The sequence below is a fragment of the Rhynchophorus ferrugineus genome, unplaced genomic scaffold (assembly GCF_030347505.1).
Source record: "Rhynchophorus ferrugineus isolate W39M unplaced genomic scaffold, kcgeb_rfMv2 rfM2, whole genome shotgun sequence".
Lineage (NCBI taxonomy): Eukaryota > Metazoa > Arthropoda > Insecta > Coleoptera > Curculionidae > Rhynchophorus > Rhynchophorus ferrugineus.
In genome coordinates this window covers 79,673,236-79,696,477 of record NW_027472581.1, presented here as the reverse complement: position 1 = coordinate 79,696,477, position 23,242 = coordinate 79,673,236, and the positions used below count along the sequence as shown (strand labels likewise).

General features: G+C 33.0%; 2 protein-coding genes across 3 annotated transcripts in view; one reads left to right on the top strand and one right to left on the bottom strand.

Moving 5' to 3' along the window:
- Positions 1-6,946, bottom strand: part of RhoGAP102A (Rho GTPase activating protein at 102A) — a 75,211-nt gene extending 68,265 nt beyond the window's left edge. Inside the window, exons 1-2 of one of the 2 annotated variants that reach the window (XM_076396396.1) lie at positions 4,954-6,946; positions 36-181 (exon numbers count right to left, since the gene is read on the bottom strand). In XM_076396396.1, coding sequence (XP_076252511.1) covers positions 36-181; positions 4,954-6,643 — 1,836 coding nt within the window. In that variant the 5' untranslated portion in view covers positions 6,644-6,946. The remainder of the gene's footprint in view (positions 1-35; positions 182-4,953) is intronic. The other variant, XM_076396397.1, reaches the window with a different exon arrangement.
- A 4,500-nt stretch (positions 6,947-11,446) lies between these two features.
- The window catches only part of LOC143190865 (uncharacterized), a 56,317-nt gene continuing 44,521 nt past the window's right edge, over positions 11,447-23,242 (top strand). Inside the window, exons 1-2 of the mRNA XM_076395436.1 lie at positions 11,447-11,752; positions 11,798-12,325. Coding sequence (XP_076251551.1) covers positions 11,447-11,752; positions 11,798-12,325 — 834 coding nt within the window. The remainder of the gene's footprint in view (positions 11,753-11,797; positions 12,326-23,242) is intronic.

Below are 23,242 nucleotides of genomic sequence, written 5' to 3'. Positions count from 1 at the left end.
ACTGTGTTTTTTAAAATTATTATTTAATCACTTACCCGTGGACTCCAACTGCATGGCGTTTGAGACGGCCTGGTTTGACTTTTACTCCTGGAGCGGAATATCTTTTTGGCAACCAAACGACTGCCCTGCTGCATCACACTAGAAGAGGATTTACTCTTCTGCATGGCGGTAGCAGTGACAGCTGTAACAAAAATAAAAGTGTTTTTAAGTATTTGAGAATACATTTTAAATATGTTGACGTAACAAAATAATGTAAAAATAAAACATTAAATAATTTATCCTGTACTAATGTTTAGAAAGATTAATATGCTATACTGTCCTCATCTATACATCTAGAAGATTAGGAATAGCATACAGAAACATATTGTTAATACTCCTTGGTACATCAAAAGTGACCTACATTTCCAAAAACAAGGATACTAGAAATATGTGACTAAGCTGCAAAATAAGAATTCCACATATTAATTTTAGACAATGTAACTTTTTGCCAACTTCTTGTATTGTGTGATATTTCAACTATATCTATCTTAATTTAAATGTTGAGTGTTTTGGCGATACTATAAATAAATTAAAGTTATTAGTTACTGATTGTAAATTAAATATCTTGAATAGAATAAGGTATACTATATAAAATAGTATTCTTTTTTATTTATTCATAACCACATTGTTATTATCAAAACTGTTGAGGTCAATTAAAGCAAATATAATGATAAGCAATTAATAATAAAAATAGTACAAATTCCATTTGGTCTAATAAATTTCCAATATATCTTTCATAAGATTGAATCTAAAACTTTGGATCCAGTGTAACCCAAAAAACCAGTGTACTCAAAAATGGTATACATCAAATGCAATTTGTTGTATCTATGATAATTCATAGAATTCTAGATATAAAGCTAGACAAATTGGTTTGTCCAGCCAAATATTATTGCCTACTGATAAGGAATAGTTATCAAATCAGTGAAAATGGTATGATGTTCATGGTGGTGAATGCTTGGTTTGCTCGGTTACGTTACGCAAACTTCAGTGTTAATGAACATGTATCATCATATAGTTTTAAACCGTTTATATAATAGTGGTTTCAAAAAGATGCTCGATATTTGGATTTAAGATGAACAAATAGTGAAATATTTAACGAATAAAGCTTCAGTATGTTAACTGCTGCTAAAACGAGTATTTTTAAGTGAACAGTTACCAACGTTGAAAAATGGATCACAAATGACAATAATAATCCTTGTCGAGGCCCGCAGAAGCTTCGCAAATGGTCAAAAGCCCACATCGACTCTAAGGAAATAATTTGAAATCGTAAAGAGAGTAGCATTTTTCGGCCAGAAATGACAGAAGCACAGCAGTGTTTTTAAATGTATGTAAATAAATTGGCTTTAAAAAAAACTTGAAAAATAAACAAAATGACTTTTCCAATCATTACAACCCATTATTTTTAGTAACAATAATGGCTTTATACTATGCCGCATTATCGTAATATAATATCCATAAATTATCATACCACAATTCAGTTGTTTTCCGTCAGAAATGATTCCGATTGGGCTCTATCAAGTTAATTTTAAACGTATTTCTAAGTGACTTTGATATAATCTTTTATTAGATTTGAAAATCCTTTTCGAGGCATCAATCCAAAGCCTATTTAATTATACAAATAATAATACTTACAAAACCATATTTCATCTCCAGTTATACACGTTCATTATACTTGTTTGGTAAATGTTCAATTATATCTTCACAAAAGAATACCGACACAATGAGTGACTTTCAAGCATCGTAAATAAAATTACTTATATATTTTTTTAACAAGAATATAGGCAAAATTTGCAAAAAATATACAATAAGGCCATGATTAGTACAGTGCAAGGATTTGGAAAAAAATGGATAAGAACAAACGCTAGTCGTATTTGACAAAAAATAGAAGACTGTTCACACTTTTTTTATTTAAAATATTTTAGGGCATGGCAGCTTCTACATATGAATAGCAAAGTTAATTAAGCTTTATAAATCCAATTTAATCTTATTTTAAACATTGTCTTTTATAAATACTAATAAAGAAATATTAAAATGCAAGAATCCCTAATATTTATTCATTATGGATAGGATTGTAACCTTTTGACTGTAACTTTTAACTGTAACCTTTTTGACTAAATATACACCAAGTTTTAGAATAACGCCATATGCAGAAGAATTTGCCTTTCCTGCTTATCTTAAAATCCTGTAGTTTTGGCGAAATCGTGATTTCGTTCTTATTAACATTTAATGCCCATTGAAGGCTCGAATCAAATAAAATCATAATGATGGATGATGGAGACGATTGGGAGAAACAAATCACTATACATTTTTCATACCACCAGAAGTGATTAACTTCATTGCACAGTGATGACGATTCAATATTAATGTAGTGCTAAATGAAAGAATCTTTCTGATATTTGACCATTTCTTCTCGGATATTCTCTCCTATAACACCAAAATAGTTTTTGTACTTATGGAGACAGAATTTTAAGGACACCATACTTAAGAAAAAATAACCACACTTTTCCACGATATCTTAATTTTTGAACAACTTAATTTAGGTCTTTAGTGTTTTGCTCCTTTTAAACACCATTCTGAAGACTGTTGATTTCTCTCCCTGTTGTCCATATGTCTCATAACCTTCTATTACATTAAAACATTTAAATATTCCACCTCATCCTCTGTATATACCAGGTAGTGCTCTTTCTAGAAACACGTGGTCGTGGAAGATAAGACAACGCTTCCATTATTTTAAAATATAAAAAAATTAAAATAGTGCTACCAAAAAAAAGGAAAATGGTTTAAAACTAATTACAAACAAAAACTAAATTTTCAAAAAAAATGCCTCTAAAAATAAAATTGTGTTTATAATTAAAAATTATCACAGCTGACACAACATAATATTAAATTTTTGGTTCCTGAACATTCGATTCTATTTCCAATGTTTTTTTAATTTAATTTACATTTCGTAAAGTGCATGTGGAAAATATCGATTTACATTTTAAAAATGTTAACTACAGGTGCTCTAAACTTAAAAAAATTAATTGTGATGTAGGAAAAGCAAACGAAGGTCAGAGTTATATTTATACTTGAGTATTTTTAAATAAAATCAACTACACACTAACATATTTTAATTTATTCCTTGCTTTTTCTCATGTGTGTGTTCGAATAGGTTTCTACTCTATATTTCTGTCTATTATTTAGCATAATAACCTATTATATCTCACATCAGATAGTAAGGTAACTTAATCACTCACACTTAATTTTTAACACAATAATTAAATAGACGAAAAATTACGTTTAATAGTTTTTTATTATACAAGATATATTAATTTTCTTAATGTAGCAATAAAGTGCATTTTTATGAGTATGCAGTGGTACAAGAAATAGTAGCAATATTCTTTTTTATTGGTTTTTCTATTTTAAATGTATTTTGATTACATTTTAACAAACTTTTTTTATAATAAATTTTAATCATTCATAGTGGTGCCCATTTTCTCAGCAATAGCAATACCGTAGATTTTTTTAATAACTTGCTGAAATAATAACATAACATAAACAATGTTTATACAGCCATAATAAACTTCACTTGTTCAAAACTAGTAGACGTAGGTCAAATTTTTATAATTTTTCATTTTTGTCTTCGTAACATTTATAAAAACATTCCTACATCTAAAATAGAACTAATTTGTTGCAATATATGAGATATTTAGAATCAACACTCATAGACATCAAAAACATGACTAATTGTACTTTTTTCGAGATATCCTGATATGTAATGAATCTTGTTATTAGAAATTTATATGAAATAAATTATATAAAATCGGAAACAATTAATAACAATTATAAAATAATAGATACAAGCTGAATATACGCGAACACAAAAATTCCAAATAAAATCATTTCAAATCTGAAAATATGGTAAAACATTTTATGATTTTTTTTTAATTAAATTGACCGAAAAAAGTATTTACAGAAAATATACCCTGTTTTTAATAAAATATAATTTAAAAATAACTACATGAGTGAATAACAAATAACTGATAAATATCTAAAAATATGATGAGACTAGTGGTTGCAATATAAAATCTTTTAAATTAATTAGACACATATTATAACTCAAAAGGTGTTCTTAAAACGTTTAAATGGATAAATTAATTAATTAACATAGAGTATTATTAATAATAATTAATAGAATAACTTAATAATAACGTTAATATTGTTTTAAAATTCATAATATTACATAAATTATGATGGACCGAGATTATGAAAGTTTAAACATTTTAATATAACTTTTTATTTGGATTTCAAAGAAATCTTTATTAGAAAAAGTTACCTTGTACGGACATATTATGTGTATATTAGAAGATACATTATATTACTCTTTGATATAATCGAAGGTTTCTGCTTTTTAATAGTATTGGTGCATATTTCCATATATAAGTCAGTCTCAGTGAAAAAGGAAGTCCAGGAAAGAGGGCCGGGAAAAAAATTTCATAGAACTTTTCTGAAAGCATTCTTATTAGTTATTTTTTTAATTAGTGCTAAAATATGATCAATTAGCAGTTTTTTAATTACAGCTACTTTTATAAGGATGTGGATGTTATAAATCACACCGAAAATTTAACTATTTTTGCCCACAACCTAAAATTAAAATTTCAATGTTTTTAAATCAATTATTCAATCACGAGCTACACTTACGCATTCAAAAAAATACTGACTTTCTAATTTCAAATAAATCTATCAAGAGTTATCCTGATCATCACAAGGACACTGTTTTATAATATCTCAAAAGCTGGGTCCTACCAGTTTAATCTTTGGTTGAGAATTGCATAAAATAATATATGTTACTGTATATAAAATTATGCTGTTTTTAATTAACTATTTCATTTAAAACAAAATATCTGAAGGCAATCGATATTAAAGCATCCTGACCTTTGTGATCTTTGCCTCCATGTAACAAGTGACTGAAGAATCCATGGCCGCTCTTGGAAGTGGGGGGACTTGTCGGCGTCGTCTTTGATCCCTCCCCCTCAAAAGCTCCTATATCCACGCTACTCCTGGCACTTGACAACCTGCTGTCGTCGGATAGGTCATAAACGTCCGCCATTTTAAAATCACGATACGTCACAATCCAATCGTCATTTGTCTGGCAACCTTTATTTAACCCATCGTCATCCCCCGGTTTCGTGATCTCACCCTTAGCCTTAATGTTCCTCAAATTGCGATCGTAATTCACCCGCTTGAACATCGTGTCTATTTTGTCCGCGTCCACGCTCTTCTTCCGCGCCATCCTCAAGTACCTCTTGATGGTATCCGACACAGACTGGGACACATCGTCGTTCTCCACACTCGACTTCCTCCTGGAACCCTTGTGTTTCTCCTCCCTCTCCCTTTCCCGTCTTTCTTCTTCCTCCTCCGCCATCTGCTTCTTATAAGCCTTTTCACATTCCACCAACACGCTCTCCGGTATCGGTACCGTCTGAGTTTTCCAGTCCCGATACGTCACTTCGATTGTCTCACCCTGCACTTCGATCAATGGCGGAGGATGCCCCACGTGTTTCCCCTCGGGATCTCGATGATGGTGAAGCGCAAACCGCCCGAAACCAGTTGAGGTGTTGTTATTTCCACTGGCGTTGTTGTTGTAGTTTGGCGAGTGGTATCCGCTGGGGGATGAATATCCCGTACCTCCTCTACTACCCCGAAAACCCTTGGCTTTTCTTAAATCGAAATAAAGTTTTTCCAATGCCTTTCTGTCGGTTAATAGATCGGATACGATTTTATCTCTTTTGGTACTATGGCTGAAATATCGGGAGAGAGTATCCAGCAAGCCCCTTTGATAATCCCCTTGATGGTTGACCTGTTCCAGGGATTGATACGGCGATAAATTCTTTCTGGGTGACGAATAGGCACCGGCATAAAGTCCTGTGGGCGAATTCGTCCGACTGGAAGCCAAGGTCAGATGCCTCTGCAACTTGTCAATCAATTCCTGGTAATTAAAATCGGCTGAGCCAGTTTTCAAGGCATCTGGTGTGTTGGCTAGTCGTAAATACTGCTCTAGCATCTTCACCAACTGTTTGTCCTCGAGAGATTCGTCGTCCGACGTTTGCGCTGAAGATATAAGACCTTTGCTGTCGGTAGGGGTAGACGTTGAGGGACTATTGAGGAAATCCTCTTTCATTTTCTTGATGTCGAACTTTCCGTGTAATTTGGGCTGCAAGAACAAGTCTTTGGGGCGTTCGGGCTTGAGGGTGTCCACCTCCCCTTCCGAAGTAGCCTTCCGACAACTGCCGCCCTTTTTCGAGAGTTGTTTCCGTTTCTTTCGGAAACCCAAAGCCCCCGGGTACGAGTTCTTGCGCCATAACAGAAATTTCGCTTCCTTCTTACACAGTTCCTGAAAATGAGCCTCGATTTTTGGTATGTCTTCGGGGCAGTTTCGCGCCCCGTCCGGTATCAACTTGCGGCCGGCGTCCGCCATGTATTTCCATGTTTTCCGGGTCAACAGCCATCGTTCTTTCGGCTTTTTGCGGCGTATGGACCGACCCATGCTCAACGAGAACTCGGTGCTTTCAGTAGAGGCGCTTCTACCCAGGTTTTTCCGTCTTTGAGACGCCCTGTCCGCCATCGTTCACTCGCTGGTCCAGGACGCGGGCGAACTCAAAGCACCTGGAGACAAAGTCCACCGCGGTCGTTCGGTCGGTCGTTTTATCGGAGGAGAAACGGTCCGGTGCACTCGGAGGCCGTCATGGTGGCTTAGCTATTCACTACACTCGACGCACACACCCGACGCAGCCACCCCCCGGGGGCGGTGGTGTCAACCGTCGAACGGCGGCCAGACGACGATGACGTGGACGTGCCGGGAAAGGATGTTGAGGTGTTAAGAGGCGCGCACCGACCAAAAAACTGCGATAGGCGACTTTCGAGAAATGAGAATTAGTTGGAAACAAAAATATCGAATTTGGCAGAGATAGCGGACAGTTTTCGCATGGCGTGGCGTTCGGGTAGCGGCCGCCGCCGAGTCCAGCGAAAAATTTCGAGCGAAACGGGAATCGCTCCCCGGCGTCGTTAGATTTATATAAAATACCGACGGGCATACGTTTAACGAACGCCTGTGGGAAACCGGGCCCGGTCCGCGTACTATTTGGAAACTGGGAATTCGAACGAATTTATATCGATTAAAATAACACTAACAACAAAACACCCTTTCGGAAAAATGGAAAACAAAATCAGCGGCGGTCTTACTTCACGACTTCCGGAGTAACCTCTGAACTGACCTCTTGAAGCACAAAATGGCCTTGTTACATTCTATGCGTGATTCCCTCTATGATTTCATTATACTGTTGGGTAGATATATTCGGCTAACGATTAATTAATTACTCTAATATGGTGTTTAAAATAGAAAGCTAACTTCTTTTTATATAAGATCACCAATATGTCATGAATATGACATGACACTAATAATTTATACTATTTTAACCTAGAAAACTGTCTTCAACTATAAATTCCATAGTAACCATGACATGACATTTGTTTAATGACCAATGCATTTTCACTGTTAAATAGTGCAGCCGCACTTAATACATAGAGTAATATATAGAGTGTTAACTTAATACCATAGAGAAATAGAGATTTCACTTTATAGAAATTTTTGGGGAAATGTTTCGCGACGTCCAACATCTAGATGTTGCTACATTTAACTTATTACATGCTTTAATCGTTACGCTATAAGCCGCGACCGGATCTGTTTGGCTCACTTCGTTTCTATAGTATGTTTGTTATTTATTTATTTTGTGCCCTATTTTCAGTATGGCTGACATAAGGAATAGTAATTTAACCCATAAGAATAGAATTTACATTCTATACTAATAGAGGATGACTCTATAATTCCAGATGTATGAATGAACGAGTCAAGGCAATATCTTATGCCCCAAAAAATTGTTTTATTATACTGTCAGTAGGTCTCTTTATTTCAAATTCTTTTATTTTATCCCACGATATTGCCACTTCGATAATATAACATATTTTTGGGAAATATCTTTAAAAAATGTAAATTCAAAACCTTTTATTTTAATTGTACACTACATAATGATTTTTCAGATAGAATATTACAAATTATTATGTATTTAATATTTATATCTTATAGATATATTTATTTTTATATTATATTTATATTTTATAGACAAATTTACATTATATACTTATTATTATCGCTTACATTTATATTTATTTTTTTACAAATTATATTTATATTTAATTGAATTTTATTTAATAAATTTATTTCAGAAAAAAATTGTTTTTATTTAAATATCAATGGTCAATTAAACATGACGTCAAGGCTGTCACGTGCCAAGCATTACTAATGAGCCTATAATCAAATGTCTTCACAATAAAATATTTTTCTTACAGGTGCCTATAGTGGAGATTTAAACTGACCAATCAAATTATTTGAGTTGCCAATTATGCGCCCTCTGGATGTTGGGCACAGAAATACTTTTCGAAAGAGTCCCCTATTGAGTTGCATCTCTATTACTCTATGCTTAATACAAATAAGTCCAGAATTGTATTGCGTGGTCTCAGCAGGAAGGCGCTGAGAACGTCATTTCGCTGAATATCATTGGTTAGTTTAAATTACCATTACAGGCACCTGTAATGAAAATATTTTATTAAGAGAACATTTCATTGGTCGACAATTTCATAGACATCACGCGACTAACCTCTGACATTCTACTGAACAATTAAATTTCAAATAAAACCAAAATATAATTTTTCAAAACCAATCATTAATTATATAAAATTCGATATATATACAAATATTATACAATATCAAAAAGCTAAAATATACGTATATAATGAATATATATAATGTATATAAATAAAAAAATTATGAAATGTAAATATATAAATATAAAATAATTAAATATGTATATAAAAATAGCTGCAATCTAATTGAAAATATAACATATTTCGTGACAAATATAATCAAAATTGTGTATGGCTCTTTTTCCCATTTTCATATTCCTTTAGTGACATCAATTTAAGTAAAATGTATTAAAGTTTCTGTCTTTTTGTTCCCTCATACTGAAAGCAGAGCAGCACAGCTGACAGTCTGTGTCTGTTAATAATTTGCTCACTTGTTCAACTAAAGAATGTATTCAGGCAAGTTATAATTACCTTTACAATATCGTTGCGAAAATTATGGAAGGGATAATTCAAACAGTTAAATCATATGATTTACGTCAGAATGGAGAAAACACACCAAAAAGTAATAATTTAAAGAACAGCAACAAAAAATTAAAAATTATTGCTCAGCTCTTTTTGTGGTAAAGTCAACGAGTCACAAAGACAGCTTAAGCATCTATTAAAAATATGATAAAAGAAGCATGAGAATCTCTTATCTATATAATCAAGCTTATCTTGTTGGTCTATATATTTTATTATATTACTTTGTATTAATGTATTTTATTAACATTCTTGTTGAAAAGGTTATCTCGATTAAAAAGCCTTAAGCCAAAATATTAATTATAATTATCTTAAACACTATATGTTTGAAGCAAATGAACCCCTTCAAAATAGTTTCAAGTTTTAAATAGATGACACTTTACAAACAACCCTTTAAAAGGTAGAGAAGTTGCGATATGGCAGATATTCCAAATGCCCTATCCAGTCAATATTGTATGCAGGGCAGTATGTCTTTTCTTCGAGTGCCTTTTCTACAACAGCTGTTACTGTGTGCATTTGGCCTATTGTCGAGCGGTGACTTCGAAATCCAAATTGGAAATCTGGTATTTCTATGAAGTGTTTAATAATTTTTAACAGCAATTTGTTAAATAATTTTGATACCACAGGTAGTACCGAAATATGCCGGTAAGATACAACTTGCTCTGCCAGTTTGTCAAGTTTTTTAAGCATAATTATTCGAGCTACCTTAAGATATTCCGGAACAAACAAGCCGGAACATATATGGCAACTCTTTAGGATTGACAACTTTTTCGTCTTTTTAGTATTAAGTTTGTTGTCAGTTGTTTGCTAACATCGGAGAGATCAGATTTACAGATATATCGGGCTGATAAACAAAATTTTTATCTATTGTAGAATAGCTAAATGCGTTAGCTAAATGTTCTTCGAATAATTCAGATTTTTCGTTTTGTCGTTGCGTCTTATTTTAGATATCAAGACGTAGATATATGATTTCTACCACTAAATTTGTTTTCGGAATTTCCCTGTCTTTTTAGCCTAATTTACTGTGCAAGAAACAATGGGATAATGTATCTCCAGCATTTATGCAGTTCGTTCCTACCTGCTACCCTCATTTGCTAATGTAATAATTTTAATAACAGTTAATCCGTTTAAATGCCTTCTACAAACAAGACAAAACACTAGCATATTAATTAACATATTTGTTCTCTTACTCACTGTTACTATTAACATAATACTGATATAAATTTGAAAAAATATAATGCTTTATTTGATTCAAATTAATTTGAATTCAGTAAATTATATCATCAAAACTTAACATAAATAATAAATCAACGAATCAGCAATCAATTTTGTAGCAATACGTATGATATATGAAAATAAATATGTTCATAAACAAATAAAAACTTTTACAAATAGATAAGATCAATCACCACACCCTTAAATAAAACATTAATGCAATCTCGTGCAATAATACAATCAAATTCTTCTAGCTAAACATATTCTAGGTATGAAATTAACACTTAACTGTTTCAGAACGGGAAATACATTTAAAACTTAGATCTAAATACAAGTATTGGTTACTTAGACAAAGATTGAAGAAGAGAAATATTAAGTACAACTGATTTTGCTCACACTTTGCTGTATGCTGACATGCCATGCCATTACACACGGAATGCGTCATCAAAATTGTTCCAGCGTCGAAAACAAGGAACACCATTTGAAGGACATCCAAATATATTTGCTTCAGGCTCTCTGGGTCGCATCTACACTGTACATCCAAATAAAGATGAATCTTATTATTTGCAGTTGTTGTTGGTGAATGTTCGTGGTCCCACATCGTTTAAACAACTGAGAACAGTTAAAGGGCAGCTGTGTGCGACTTATCGTGAGGCATGTCAACTATTACATTTACTCGAGAACTATTCGCACTGGCATCATACGCTCAAGGATTCCATGATATCTTTATCGCCGCATCAAATTCGTACATTGTTTGCGATTATCATATCGGCATGTTTCCTCCCGAATCCAAAAGATTTGTGGGTTAATTATAGAAATGACATGTCTGACGATGTTTTGCATTTTGTGCGCCGTCAGACTTTGAATCCTACATTACAAATGACTGCAGAAATTTACAATGAGACATTGATCATGATAGAAGATATGTGTTTATTGATGGCAAATAAAGTATTGTCGTGTTTGGGAATGACAGCACCCAATCATCATATGCACGATGCTTAAAGCATTGGCCGAAACAGTTCGTACAAATGTTCCACAATTAAACCAACAACAAAGAATTGCGTACGACACTTTGATAGAAGCTGTGAACAGTGGATCTGTTGGAATTTATTTCCTTGATGCTCCCGGAGGAACCGGAAAAACGTTCTTAATTTCGTTGGCTTCATCTGAAATAGTTTCGACTCTATTAGGAAGCCGGCGAACTGCACATTCTGCCTTGAATTTATCATTAAACATGCAAATCAACAAAACACCAATTTGCAACATCGCCAATAATAGCGCAATGGCCAAGATCCTACGGGTATGCAAAATGATTGTTTGAGATGAATGCACAATGGCCCATAAGAGGTCACTGGAGGCACTGGACAGAAAGTTGAAAGATCTTCATGGTAACCAAAATATTTTTGCTGTTGTCATGATTCTGCTGTCAGGTGATTTTCGTCAGGCTCTTCCAGTTATTCCCCGATCAACTGCTGCTGATGAACTAAACGTATGCCTAAAATCATCGAATTTGTGGGGATACGTAAAGACACTACAATTAACAACTAATATGAGAGTATTTTTGCAACAAGATGAAACTGCAAATTTGTTGTTAAACAATGGAAATAATAAAGTAGCGGTGGACACCTCGACCGGATTCATCACATTACTCACAAATTTCTGTCACATCAAAAATTCAAAAGAGGAGCTTATTTATCGTGGTTTCAGAGATATAGCGCAACAGTTCAGTAACCATAATTGGCTGGGTGAACGAGCAATATTGGCTGCGAAAAATAAAGATGTCGAGGATCTCAATGTGAAGTGCATTCAGAATTTTCTTCCGGGACAGTTGGTTTCCTTAAAATCAGACGATACCGTTGTGAACCAGGACGACGTAGTCAACTATCCCACGGAGTTTTTAAATTCACTGGAATTGTCTGGATTACCACCTCACAATTTGCAGTTAAAAGTAGGATCAGTTGTCATCATGCTACGTAACATTAATCAACCTCAACTGTGCGATGGAACAAGACTGGCTGTGAAAAAGATAATGAGTAACGTCATTCAGGTAACAATCATAAAGGGAAAATACAAAGGAGAGGATGTCTTGATCCTGCGTATACCGATGATTCCAACAGATTTACCATTCGATTTTAAACGTTTACAGTTTGCAGTATGTATAGCCTTTCCGATGATCAACAGCGCCAATCGTTGGAAGTTTGCGGAATCAACTTGAAGTTTCCCTGTTTGGCGCACGGACAATTATAGGTCGCGTGTTCGCGCGTCGGAAAACCATCATCTTTGTTTATTTACGCACCACAAAACAAAATAAAAAATGTTCGTGGTCCGACATCGTTTAAACAACTGAGAACAGTTAATGGGCAGCTGTGTGCGACTTACCGTGAGGCATGTCAACTATTACATTTACTCGATAACTATTCGCACTGGGAGCATACACTCAAGTATTCCGTGATATCTTCATCGCCGCATCAAATTCGTACATTGTTTGCGATTATCATATCGACATGTTTCCCCTCGAATCCAAAAGATTTGTGGGTTAATTATAGAAATGACATGTCTGACGATGTTTTGCATCTTGTGCGCCGTCAGACTTTGAATCCTACATTACAAATGACTGCAGAAATTTACATCATTGAACATGATAGAAGATATGTGTTTATTGATGGCAAATAAAGTATTGTCGTGTATGGGAATGACAGCACCCAATCATCATATGCACGATGCATAAAACTTATTAGGGATTTTAAATAGATCTAAAAGAGTTTTATGCGTATATTTAATCACCATGGACAAAACTTAGTTTTATCATCATAGGACTAAGCCAAATCAAAAAACTAAGTGATTATAAGTGTATAAATTTAACTATTCGGGGCCAAATTGAATATATATTAAAGAACAGCCAACCAAATGGCAAAACAATGATCTTAAATGATTATTACACTCTATTTAAACCTATTAATATCCCAGCCTATAATAATAAATTAATAATAATTATATCAACAACAAATACTAGTAATCTAACTAATCACAAATTCATTAAATTATAAAATTAAATAATCACTTTAATATCAAGTTAATTCTTAGAACCAAACTTAAATTGATACGAGTAAATTAACGTCAGTCAAACTGATCTAGAACAGCGTTCATGTACAACTACATCATCCGAAACAAACTGAAAATTAATAAAAAATATATTAAGATAGGCTATAATTGGAACACTTAAATATATCTGCACATCTTCACTATATACACAGAAAAAAAGTTCACCAGGCGAATTAGACAACTGATCAAAATACAGATAAATAAACAATTACATCAACAGTGTCTAATCTAAACCAAACCCAAAAGAATATTTTATACTTTTTTCCTCAGATAATCAAAACACAACGCTCGAACATTATGAAAAATAATATTTTTCTTCTGAATATTTTTAGAACCCAGTTTACACTGGGCGCTTAGTAATCGACATTTTTCATAGCGTAGCTACGAGAATTCGGAAATATATATATATATATATATATATATATATATAAATGTATATATACATGTATATATATAAACGGAGGGATAAGTAATTTTAAAAAAACTAATGCATTTCATAGATTTGTAATACAAGATGGGAATCAACGTGTATAAATTATTTTTTCTGACACACTATCGCCAAGTAGACAAGTAATATTTTAATATTTTAACAACACTTATTCTATATATAATGTAATAATTTCAAATCCTCTTCCGTAATAGTTAACCGGAATATGTTAACTTTTACGACACAGTGTACCTAATATTTTATCAGTAAGAGAAAAATTGGCAATATTCTTAGTTTTATAAACATTTTTATTTCGAAGAACTCATATTGTAGAATCATGTTTTATAATAACATTATAATAACAATAAAATGTCCTATTCTGAATTATTAACTTAATTATGTTATTTGATTGTAAATAATTACCACTGACCATTTATTAAAACGTTTTTCAATTATAAATATTTAAAACAATTAGTTGTCAAAACGTCCCCATGTATAGATAAATTTATTTTGTATAAACAAAAACAATTTAACAGGGATTTAGCTAAATTAATTGAATCATTAACATTAATATATAATATAAAATATAATTATGGCTTATAAGTTAAAGTATAACTCAACTAAAGGAAAACTTAAAAAAAACCTTTAAAACATATATCGTTAATATATTATAGCTATAACTAAATATTGTAAATGAATTGCCTAGAGATATTTTGTTAAAACATTTTATCCAGTTAATTAGTTAGAAATGAAGCATTCTTATTCATATTCTTCATTATATTATAATAGAAATAAAATAATGTAAATAATTTCCTACTGACATTGTCAGATTCTAAATTAATAATTTGTTTAATTAAAAAAATATGTTATATGTAACCAGCATTTTATCTTCCCAAACAATTAACCTCTAAAATAAATTTACTAATTAACAGGTCAATTGAAAAGTCGCTAACCCGGCCAACTACAGTAAAACACATTTTTTGGCAAAATCATTTTTTTAACATAATACCCTTCAAGGGTGATACACTGATTATAGCGACCCTCCATATTTTCGATACCATTTTTGTAGTATGATTTATCCTTTGCTTCAAAATAGGTCTCAGTTTCGGCGATCACCTCTTCCTTCGACGACAATTTCTTCCCAGCGAGTATTCTTTTGAGATCTGAGAAGTCGCTGGGGACCAGATCAAGAAAATGCGGTGGATGAGGAAGCAATTCGAAGCCCAAATCATGGATTTTTGCCATCGTTTTCACTGACTTGTGACACGGTGCATTTTCTTGGTGAAGCAGCACTTTCTTTTTCTTCAAATGCGTCCTTTTTCGGCGATTCGTCCTTCAAACGGTCCAATAACGCTATGTAATAATTGCTTTTGATGGATTTTTGCCATCGTTTTCACTGACTTGTCACACGGTGCTTTGTCTTGGTGAAGAAGCACTTTCCTTTTGTTCAAATGCGGTCGCTTTCGGCGATTCGTCCTTCAAACGGTCCAATAACGCTATGTAATAATCGCTGTTGATGGTTCTTCATTTTTCAAGATCAATGAAAATTATTCCACGCGCATCCCAAAACACAGATGCCATGACCTTGCAAGCCTACTGTTGCTTTTTCCCACGCTTTGGAGTTCATCATGTGCAGTCCACTCGGATGACTGTCGATTGGACTTCGGAGTGAAATGATGGAGCCATGTTTCATTCATTGTCACTTATCGACGCAAAAATTCCTTACGCTTGATCATGTTCAAACACTGCTCCGAATCATCCAATCGTTGTTGTTTTTGGTCAAAAGTGAGCTCGCGCAGCACCCACTTTGCACAGAGCTTTCTCATACCCAAATATTCGTGAATGATATGAGGTACACGCTCAGTTGATATCTTTAGAGTGTCTGCTATTTCATTCAATTTCAATTTATGGTCATTTTGTGGATTTTTTTAATGTTTTCGTCTTCGTTGCTCATTTCACCATGTCTAAACTACTTAGCATACCAATGCTTAACGTTTGATTTTCCTGGGGCAGTGTCCGGAAACTCGGCATCCAGCCAAGATTTTGCTTCAACTGTATTTTGTCCCTTCAAAAAACAATATTTTATCAACACGCGAAATTCCTTTTTATCCATTTTTTTCACAATAACAAAAGTTGCTTCACCCAAAAGGTTATAATTCATAAACTAATAATCCGACAGCTGTCAAATTTATACACGCATCTTTTGATCTAACTAAAAAAAAAGGATTTAATTCTATTAGCGCCATCTATGTCTCAATATGGACACTTTTCAATTGACCTGTTAGATAATAGAAGATGATATTAATTAAAATTAGCAAAATTAAACCTAGTAAGCATAGTAAGATCGTAGTAAAATGTTAAACCAATACCATAAAATAAATAAGCAACCACTATCTTATTTATAATTTTTAACACACCCAAGTAATACAAAAATTTAATTAAAATTAAGACGGATATGATGATAAAATATCCAATTTAATTTAAATATCTATTAATAGTAATTCAATTTTGTGCTAATTTTAAACCCATTCAAATTAAAATAATAAAATGTTATATTTTGTGTATGTATATATAACACAAGCAAGATTCCAACAATATATTTACATTCAAATATAAAAAGCATGCATAGTGTGGTCGAAAATTAAATTGCAATCTATCAATATTTCAACGTCCGAGTGATGAGTAATCACTGGTGATGTGTTCATCAATGTCACTGTGCTTTTTTTCATGTTTTATTTTAAATTTAGATGTAGAAAAATTACAATGAACATAATACTCAAGGTACAATTATATCATAATACTATTGTCATGTTTACATAATATTATGTTACATATTCTATTCATAATTATTATAATTATAATTTATTTTAATTAAATAGTATTTTTTATGTTAATTTTAAGAGTAAAAATTTTAATTGCCGGCTTGATTGGCGCAGTGGTTAAGGCGACAGGACGGTCTACTGCTGCAATAGTCACAGGTACGAATCCTGCTGGGGCATGGTCGTAAATTTATGTTTGCGATTGTTTAATATTTGGGACTGTTCTAGGCAAGAATGCAAAATCCGACTAGGAAAATGATCCCAATCACGCCAGTAACCAGGCTGGATAAGATCGGATGTCTTCTGGGATGATTCCTCAGTTGGTCACTCGCCAGTCGGTAGGCTTAATGCCGAGGGCTGCGGTTCGGAGCCCACATTAAACACTATCGATGAATTAAACACTATCGATAGAACAGATGTTCTATCGAGATAGCACGCATCAGCGCCCATACCGTCGTGGTAATGTTGTTTAATCAGAGACACTCATCTTAGCATAGGGTAGACTAGATGGAAAAAAACGATTTCTTATAGAAATCCGAGGAGTCTGTCTGTATGTTCTTCTGTTAAGGAGTGCATACGTGCTTCTGTTAAGCATTTGCAAAGTTTTGCAGCTCATAGGTAGCTCTAATCTGGGTGAGTCGTGTACAGTTGTTCAGTATGTGGTAGACTGAAATAAGAGTAAGGTGGCAAAACCCACAGTGAGCAGGCGGGCTCGAAGTCATCAAGTGACTATGCGAGAAACGACAGTGACCGAATCTCAGCCGATCACAGCTACGGCATGGTGACAAAGGGAAGTAACGTGAAGAGAAGAGAAAAAATCAGCTTTAAACTCAAAGAGTCTGATGTGGTAGGCTTCCTGGGCCAAACGACTTTGTACCTCGTCCTTGGTGAAACACGAAACGAAAGGGATAAGGTCAGTACGGATACAAATATTTGTGATGGGAGGGATGAGCTGCTGATTTAGCCGAATTATCCGCGCTATTTCCCGGTATGCCAACGTGAAATAGAGGATACGGATGATTAACAGTGAGTCAGTGACCAGGGGGTGGTTGATCTTCGGTTCCAGGAAACATCCGAGGGCATTTCGGGAATAGGCTTAGCCATTCTTTGAAGGATTCTGTTATAATGTCGCCAGCGACCAATATTGAATCATGTTCAGGGTGCGAGATTTCTGTATATATGTACTTTCGGTCGGGCAGGGTAAGAATGGAGAAGAACTTGGACCGTAGGTAAGGAAATAAGGAAAGGACAACGTACTCTCTTATAAAATTGATATAAGAACGTGTATATGAAGGGGGTAGTGAAGGTCCAAGAAGGAAAGTTGGAGTAGTGGATATGAAAGAGTATTATTTTTTTATATAAATAACTTATAAGCATATTTGTTATTTATTTCAATCATAATAATAATATAGAAATATTAATAAATACACATGACAATTACATAACAAGAGTTAAAAAAAATGTTAAAATTACCAGTGTCTTTTATAAATAGCATTTATTTTCATCAACATTAGTATACTATGACGTTCCATAGTACTCTTATTGAAAGTATTCCAGATTTTTCTTAAGTAACTTCTTTCACATGGAAATTGTATGAACTGAATGAATTGAAGAGCATTTATATTTGAATCATAAGAACACAATAATGAAATAAACCTAGTTGATTATCTTTATCAGAAGAATCTCGGGAGACTTTTATCTCTTGTCTAAATACTTTAAATATGTTTAAACTTTAAACGTATACCAAAAAATCTATTTTTGTTCAGTTGCCTATTTATTTTGTTGAAGATAACACTTCTTATTAAATATAACTAGCAGTATTGGTGACGCAGGTTGGATCGCTAACATCGGTGCCAAGAATGTCGTGGGTTCGAATCCCACATTATGCATGGATGCGAATAAACATAGTGTATACTCAAAATCGTAAAATATTAAGCGGAATAATTATCTCAGTTACTAATTGCAATATTATTATTATGTATATATTTGAATAACAGTTAGTATAATAGAGCCACAAATACACAAAGACAATTAACGAGTTAAATAAATTAATAAAACCCAAATACTGAATTATATTAGTTACCATATACTAAATAATATCAACAATTGGTAGACAAATTCTAGAAAAAATGTACTAACATACATTGAAATATCCCAATGTAATATATTCTATATATTTCTATGTATATGCTACTTGGGACTTTCCAGCACTGAAAATTTAGCACAGTGTTGAAATTTTACTGATTCTAGTTTCCAATTAAAAACTGTACTTCTTTAAGCTCTTCTTTACTTCAGCAGTTTTAAAAGGGGTTGATTTTTCTCTTCTACAAGAGGATACAAGCTTTATGATGGAACTAGGACGGAAAGTATTCATTGAGAGATATATAATGAAGTTTTCGTAGCAACTCCTTTACTTTGTTTTGCATCTAAGCACAAAATAATTATTTTGACTGGAATTGAAACAAGTGTTTTCTCACATGGAGAAGAAAAAAATTGAAACACAATATAATTGAAATGAAACACAGTATAACTCTGTTTGACCAACTGACCGATTGGTTTCTACACACAGTAATTTTATATAAAATTATTATATATACATTTATCAGATGCAGATACTACTTTCGTAGGAAAAGTTGACCATTTAGCTTTTACAAAGAACATAAGGAAGAGGGATATTTATGGGACTCGGATGGTCGGAACTTTATAAATTGTAAATGCTACTTCAGAAGGTCGCATCTTCCAAAAATTAATGATTTTTAAGATGGCGCTTTATAGATTTGTTCCTTGCACCAGACCGAATCGCCAGCTTTGGAGGTCTCTAGAAAATCAACTTCTATTTTTCTCTGAGACATTCTTTAAGACACTTGATGAATTCCTCCAGTAGATGTTTAAGATATAATTTTTATTACTCCTAATTTGTACTAGATATTTATTTAATATTTGCATGATAAAATTGTGAATTTACTGATATTTGGTTCCTCAATTCATGGAAGACCCAAAACAGATAACCAAATGGTTTTTTCACTTAAAAGTGTTGTTCCCATGACCAATTTTTAAAATAAATAGGCGACATTTTGTATTATTATATACTTTTGAATGTTGATATTTTTATTCATGTTTGTTTAATTTTATATAAGTATTAAGAAGAAAGTTAACAAATTATACTATTTATATTATTATAAGGTACCTAAACAGCATTTATAAGATAAAATACTCTGAAGTGGTCCAAATTGATACAGGTTGACGAATATGTATGTTAAAATAAAGGATTTTTATTTTCATTTGAAGCTTTATCGTAAAAAATCCATACAATGTATCTTATTCAAGGTGCTTTTTTATAGAATGATATATATTTTGAGACTATCCACATACTGAACAGTTTTTGGTATCTCCATAAGGAGTGAAACGCTGCTCAGATAAGTCACAAGTCATATATCGGAACAAGTAGTAATAAAAAAGAGCAAGGTCTAGAAAATACGGCGAGCACTTCCCCTTTTAATGTTTTCAACTAAGTTCTCACAGGTTTTGCAACATGTGGTCCTGCCATTTTTTGCGATGGGCATCAACTATAGTTGACACCGATTCCCATTTGTGATTTCATCGAATAATACCTTTCAATCTTCGTCTTCAACTGTTTTGACTGTCAAAACGTTCCTCGTCTTAAATCATCTCTTTTAAAACGTCCCTACCAGTACTCACATGTTGAAATCGATGAGAGCCATAAGCTTCACACAGTATTCGATGAACTTGAACTATCAATTTCTTCAAATTGTAAAATGTTTCTCCAAATACGATTTACTTTTTCAACGCACTTAAAAAAACTGTATTTACACTTCGATAAAATGACACATAATAAAAGTGGGGTTTCGACATGAAGTTGGTTGCAAATATACCCTATGCGATTTAATACATAATAACGCCATTTGTAAAATATTCAAAACTAATGTATAGGCTATATATAAAGAGGGAGGCATACCAAAATAAGATCGGATCGGACGCCCCAATGTACTCCCATTTTCTTCAAGAAGGAACAGATGTGGGATATTAAAAAATACGTCCATCAACGTCCCCCGTTTAACTACATAGGAAGATATCTTAGACACTCGTTAACCCATATCAAAAAGGGTAATGTATGACATTCTCTTCTTTTCTGATAACTGCATGAATATTTGCAACAACGTTCAGTTAAATAAAATAGACATTCTAACAATCACTCAAGGATATTTTAGGAAGAAGCATCGAGAAAATGTTGAGATATATAAATACCAAAATATTATCAACACAGACGATCATTATATCATTATAGAGGTCTTCGGTTGGTCTTCATGTCAGCTGTGACAGACACTTACTGTGTGGCGCTAAAGTATCAAAGCTCCCGCCATGAAATAACATTGAGGTAAACAAAATTTCCGTTCATTCGAAGAAATACTGGGTTTTTGGAAAATTTTGGTAATTAGATTTATTCTGCTGCATTTCCAATGTTTAGATATTTTATTTAGCTAGGAATTTTGGTTATATGTGTTGTTTTAGGTAATAGTTTTTAGATTATAGTTTAGGTTTTAGGCATTATTTTAAAATATCCTTCTCTATATCAGAAGAAGTTTAAGTACTTAAAAAATAAGTTCAAAGTTTCCGTTTTAAACAGACTGACTATAAAGCTAAAAATTTAGTAAAAATAGTTATTTACCAAGCATACCGTTCCAACTTGTAATTTAAACAGTAAAGGGTAAATAATGTGTGTGTTTGTATGTATATAAGAGGTCAATTGAAAAGTCGCGTGTTGATAAAATATTGCTTTTTGAAGGGAAAAAAACAGTTGAAGCAAAAACTTAGCTTGATGCCGAGTTTTCGGACACAGCCCCAGGAAAATCAACTATCAATGAACGCAGTGGACGCCCAAAAGAGTTTGTTACCAACGAAAACATTTTAAAAATCCACAAAATGATTTTGAATGGCCGTAAATTGAAATTGAATGAAATAGCAGACATCAAATCGTTATTGGATCGTTTGAAGGACGAAATCGCCGAAAAACGGCCGTATTTGAAGAAAAAGAAAATGCTGCTTCACCAAGATAATGCACCGTACCAAAAATCCATGAATTGAGCTTCGAATTGCTTCCTCATCCACTTTTGTACTGAACGACTTCCGATTTTCCGCAACATCAGTTCGGCAATAACATTATACCCAAATATCTACTTATTTTAGATAAAAAATATGTGAAAACTTTGTACATGCCTTTGATATTTGAGCGTTTCCCTCGATTTACCCACCCCCCTTTCCCCGACAGAGCCTGATTTGGTTTCAATGGGACCACCTCGGAAGTGCACCCTTTCGAATAAAAAAAATTTGGAAAATCGGTCCATAATTGACGGAGAGATCGGCGAACATACATTAAAAAAAAAGCTGAACATAAACCTCTTCCTTTTCGAAGTCGGTTAATAAAGGGAAAAGGCGCTATAAACAATTTTGATTATATTTCCTAGCAGATATGTTGTGTTTTCAATTAGATTCCAGCTTTTTATTTTTATTTTTTGTTTTTTTTTAGCATTTTTATAATTTTAATATTTGTATTTATATAAAACCTTATTTTTATATTTTTTTAAGAAAACAAATTTGGGTTTTATTTCAATTTCAATTGGTCAGTAGAATGTGACGTCAGGAGTTAGTGACGTGATCAGTATTACCATTATAGGGTGTCTGTAATAGTAATTTAAAGTTTGCAATGAAATGAAGCGAAATGGCGTTCTCAGCGCCCTCTCTGCTAAGACCACACAAAACAATTCTTAAATTATATGCATTACGTTAGCACTCTATATACTGCTCTATGATATGAGCAACTATATGAGTCTTATGTCTAAAATAACCTCATATAACTTAGGACTTCAATTATCACTCTTTTATTCGGTACAAATTCTATGTTTTATCCAAAAACCAACAGTGCTGAATTTGAAATACCCTTACGCTTGTTCTAAATAAAACTAAATTATAATAAAAATAGATGAATTCTGTTCTTTCTCTCTGTGATGCTATTCTCTCGCAAAGATTATTCGACCGGACTATTTAGAATTATTGGACAGGCGTAGATTATTTCGGTCCGCCATTTCTAAGAATCCGCACTGTAATAAACAAAAATTTTGTTTGTATTTTTTTCGGGCTTGTGTAATTTATTGTTCTAACTACATTCGGAGCAAAGCGTTCAAACTGGCGCGATTTTCGGACCCCGATCTACTAATATCTCATCGATACTTGAGCATTTCGTGCGAATGTCACAATATTATTTCGGAATTTTTTTTTAAGTGTATATTTTGTTTTGAATTGAATTTTAAAATCTTAATGGGATTTATATAAAGAACTAAATGCATTATTAATATACGTGTAATAATAACAAATAGAAATGTTATTTTATATCGACGCAAATTCTGAGAAACGAAATGCCGATTGC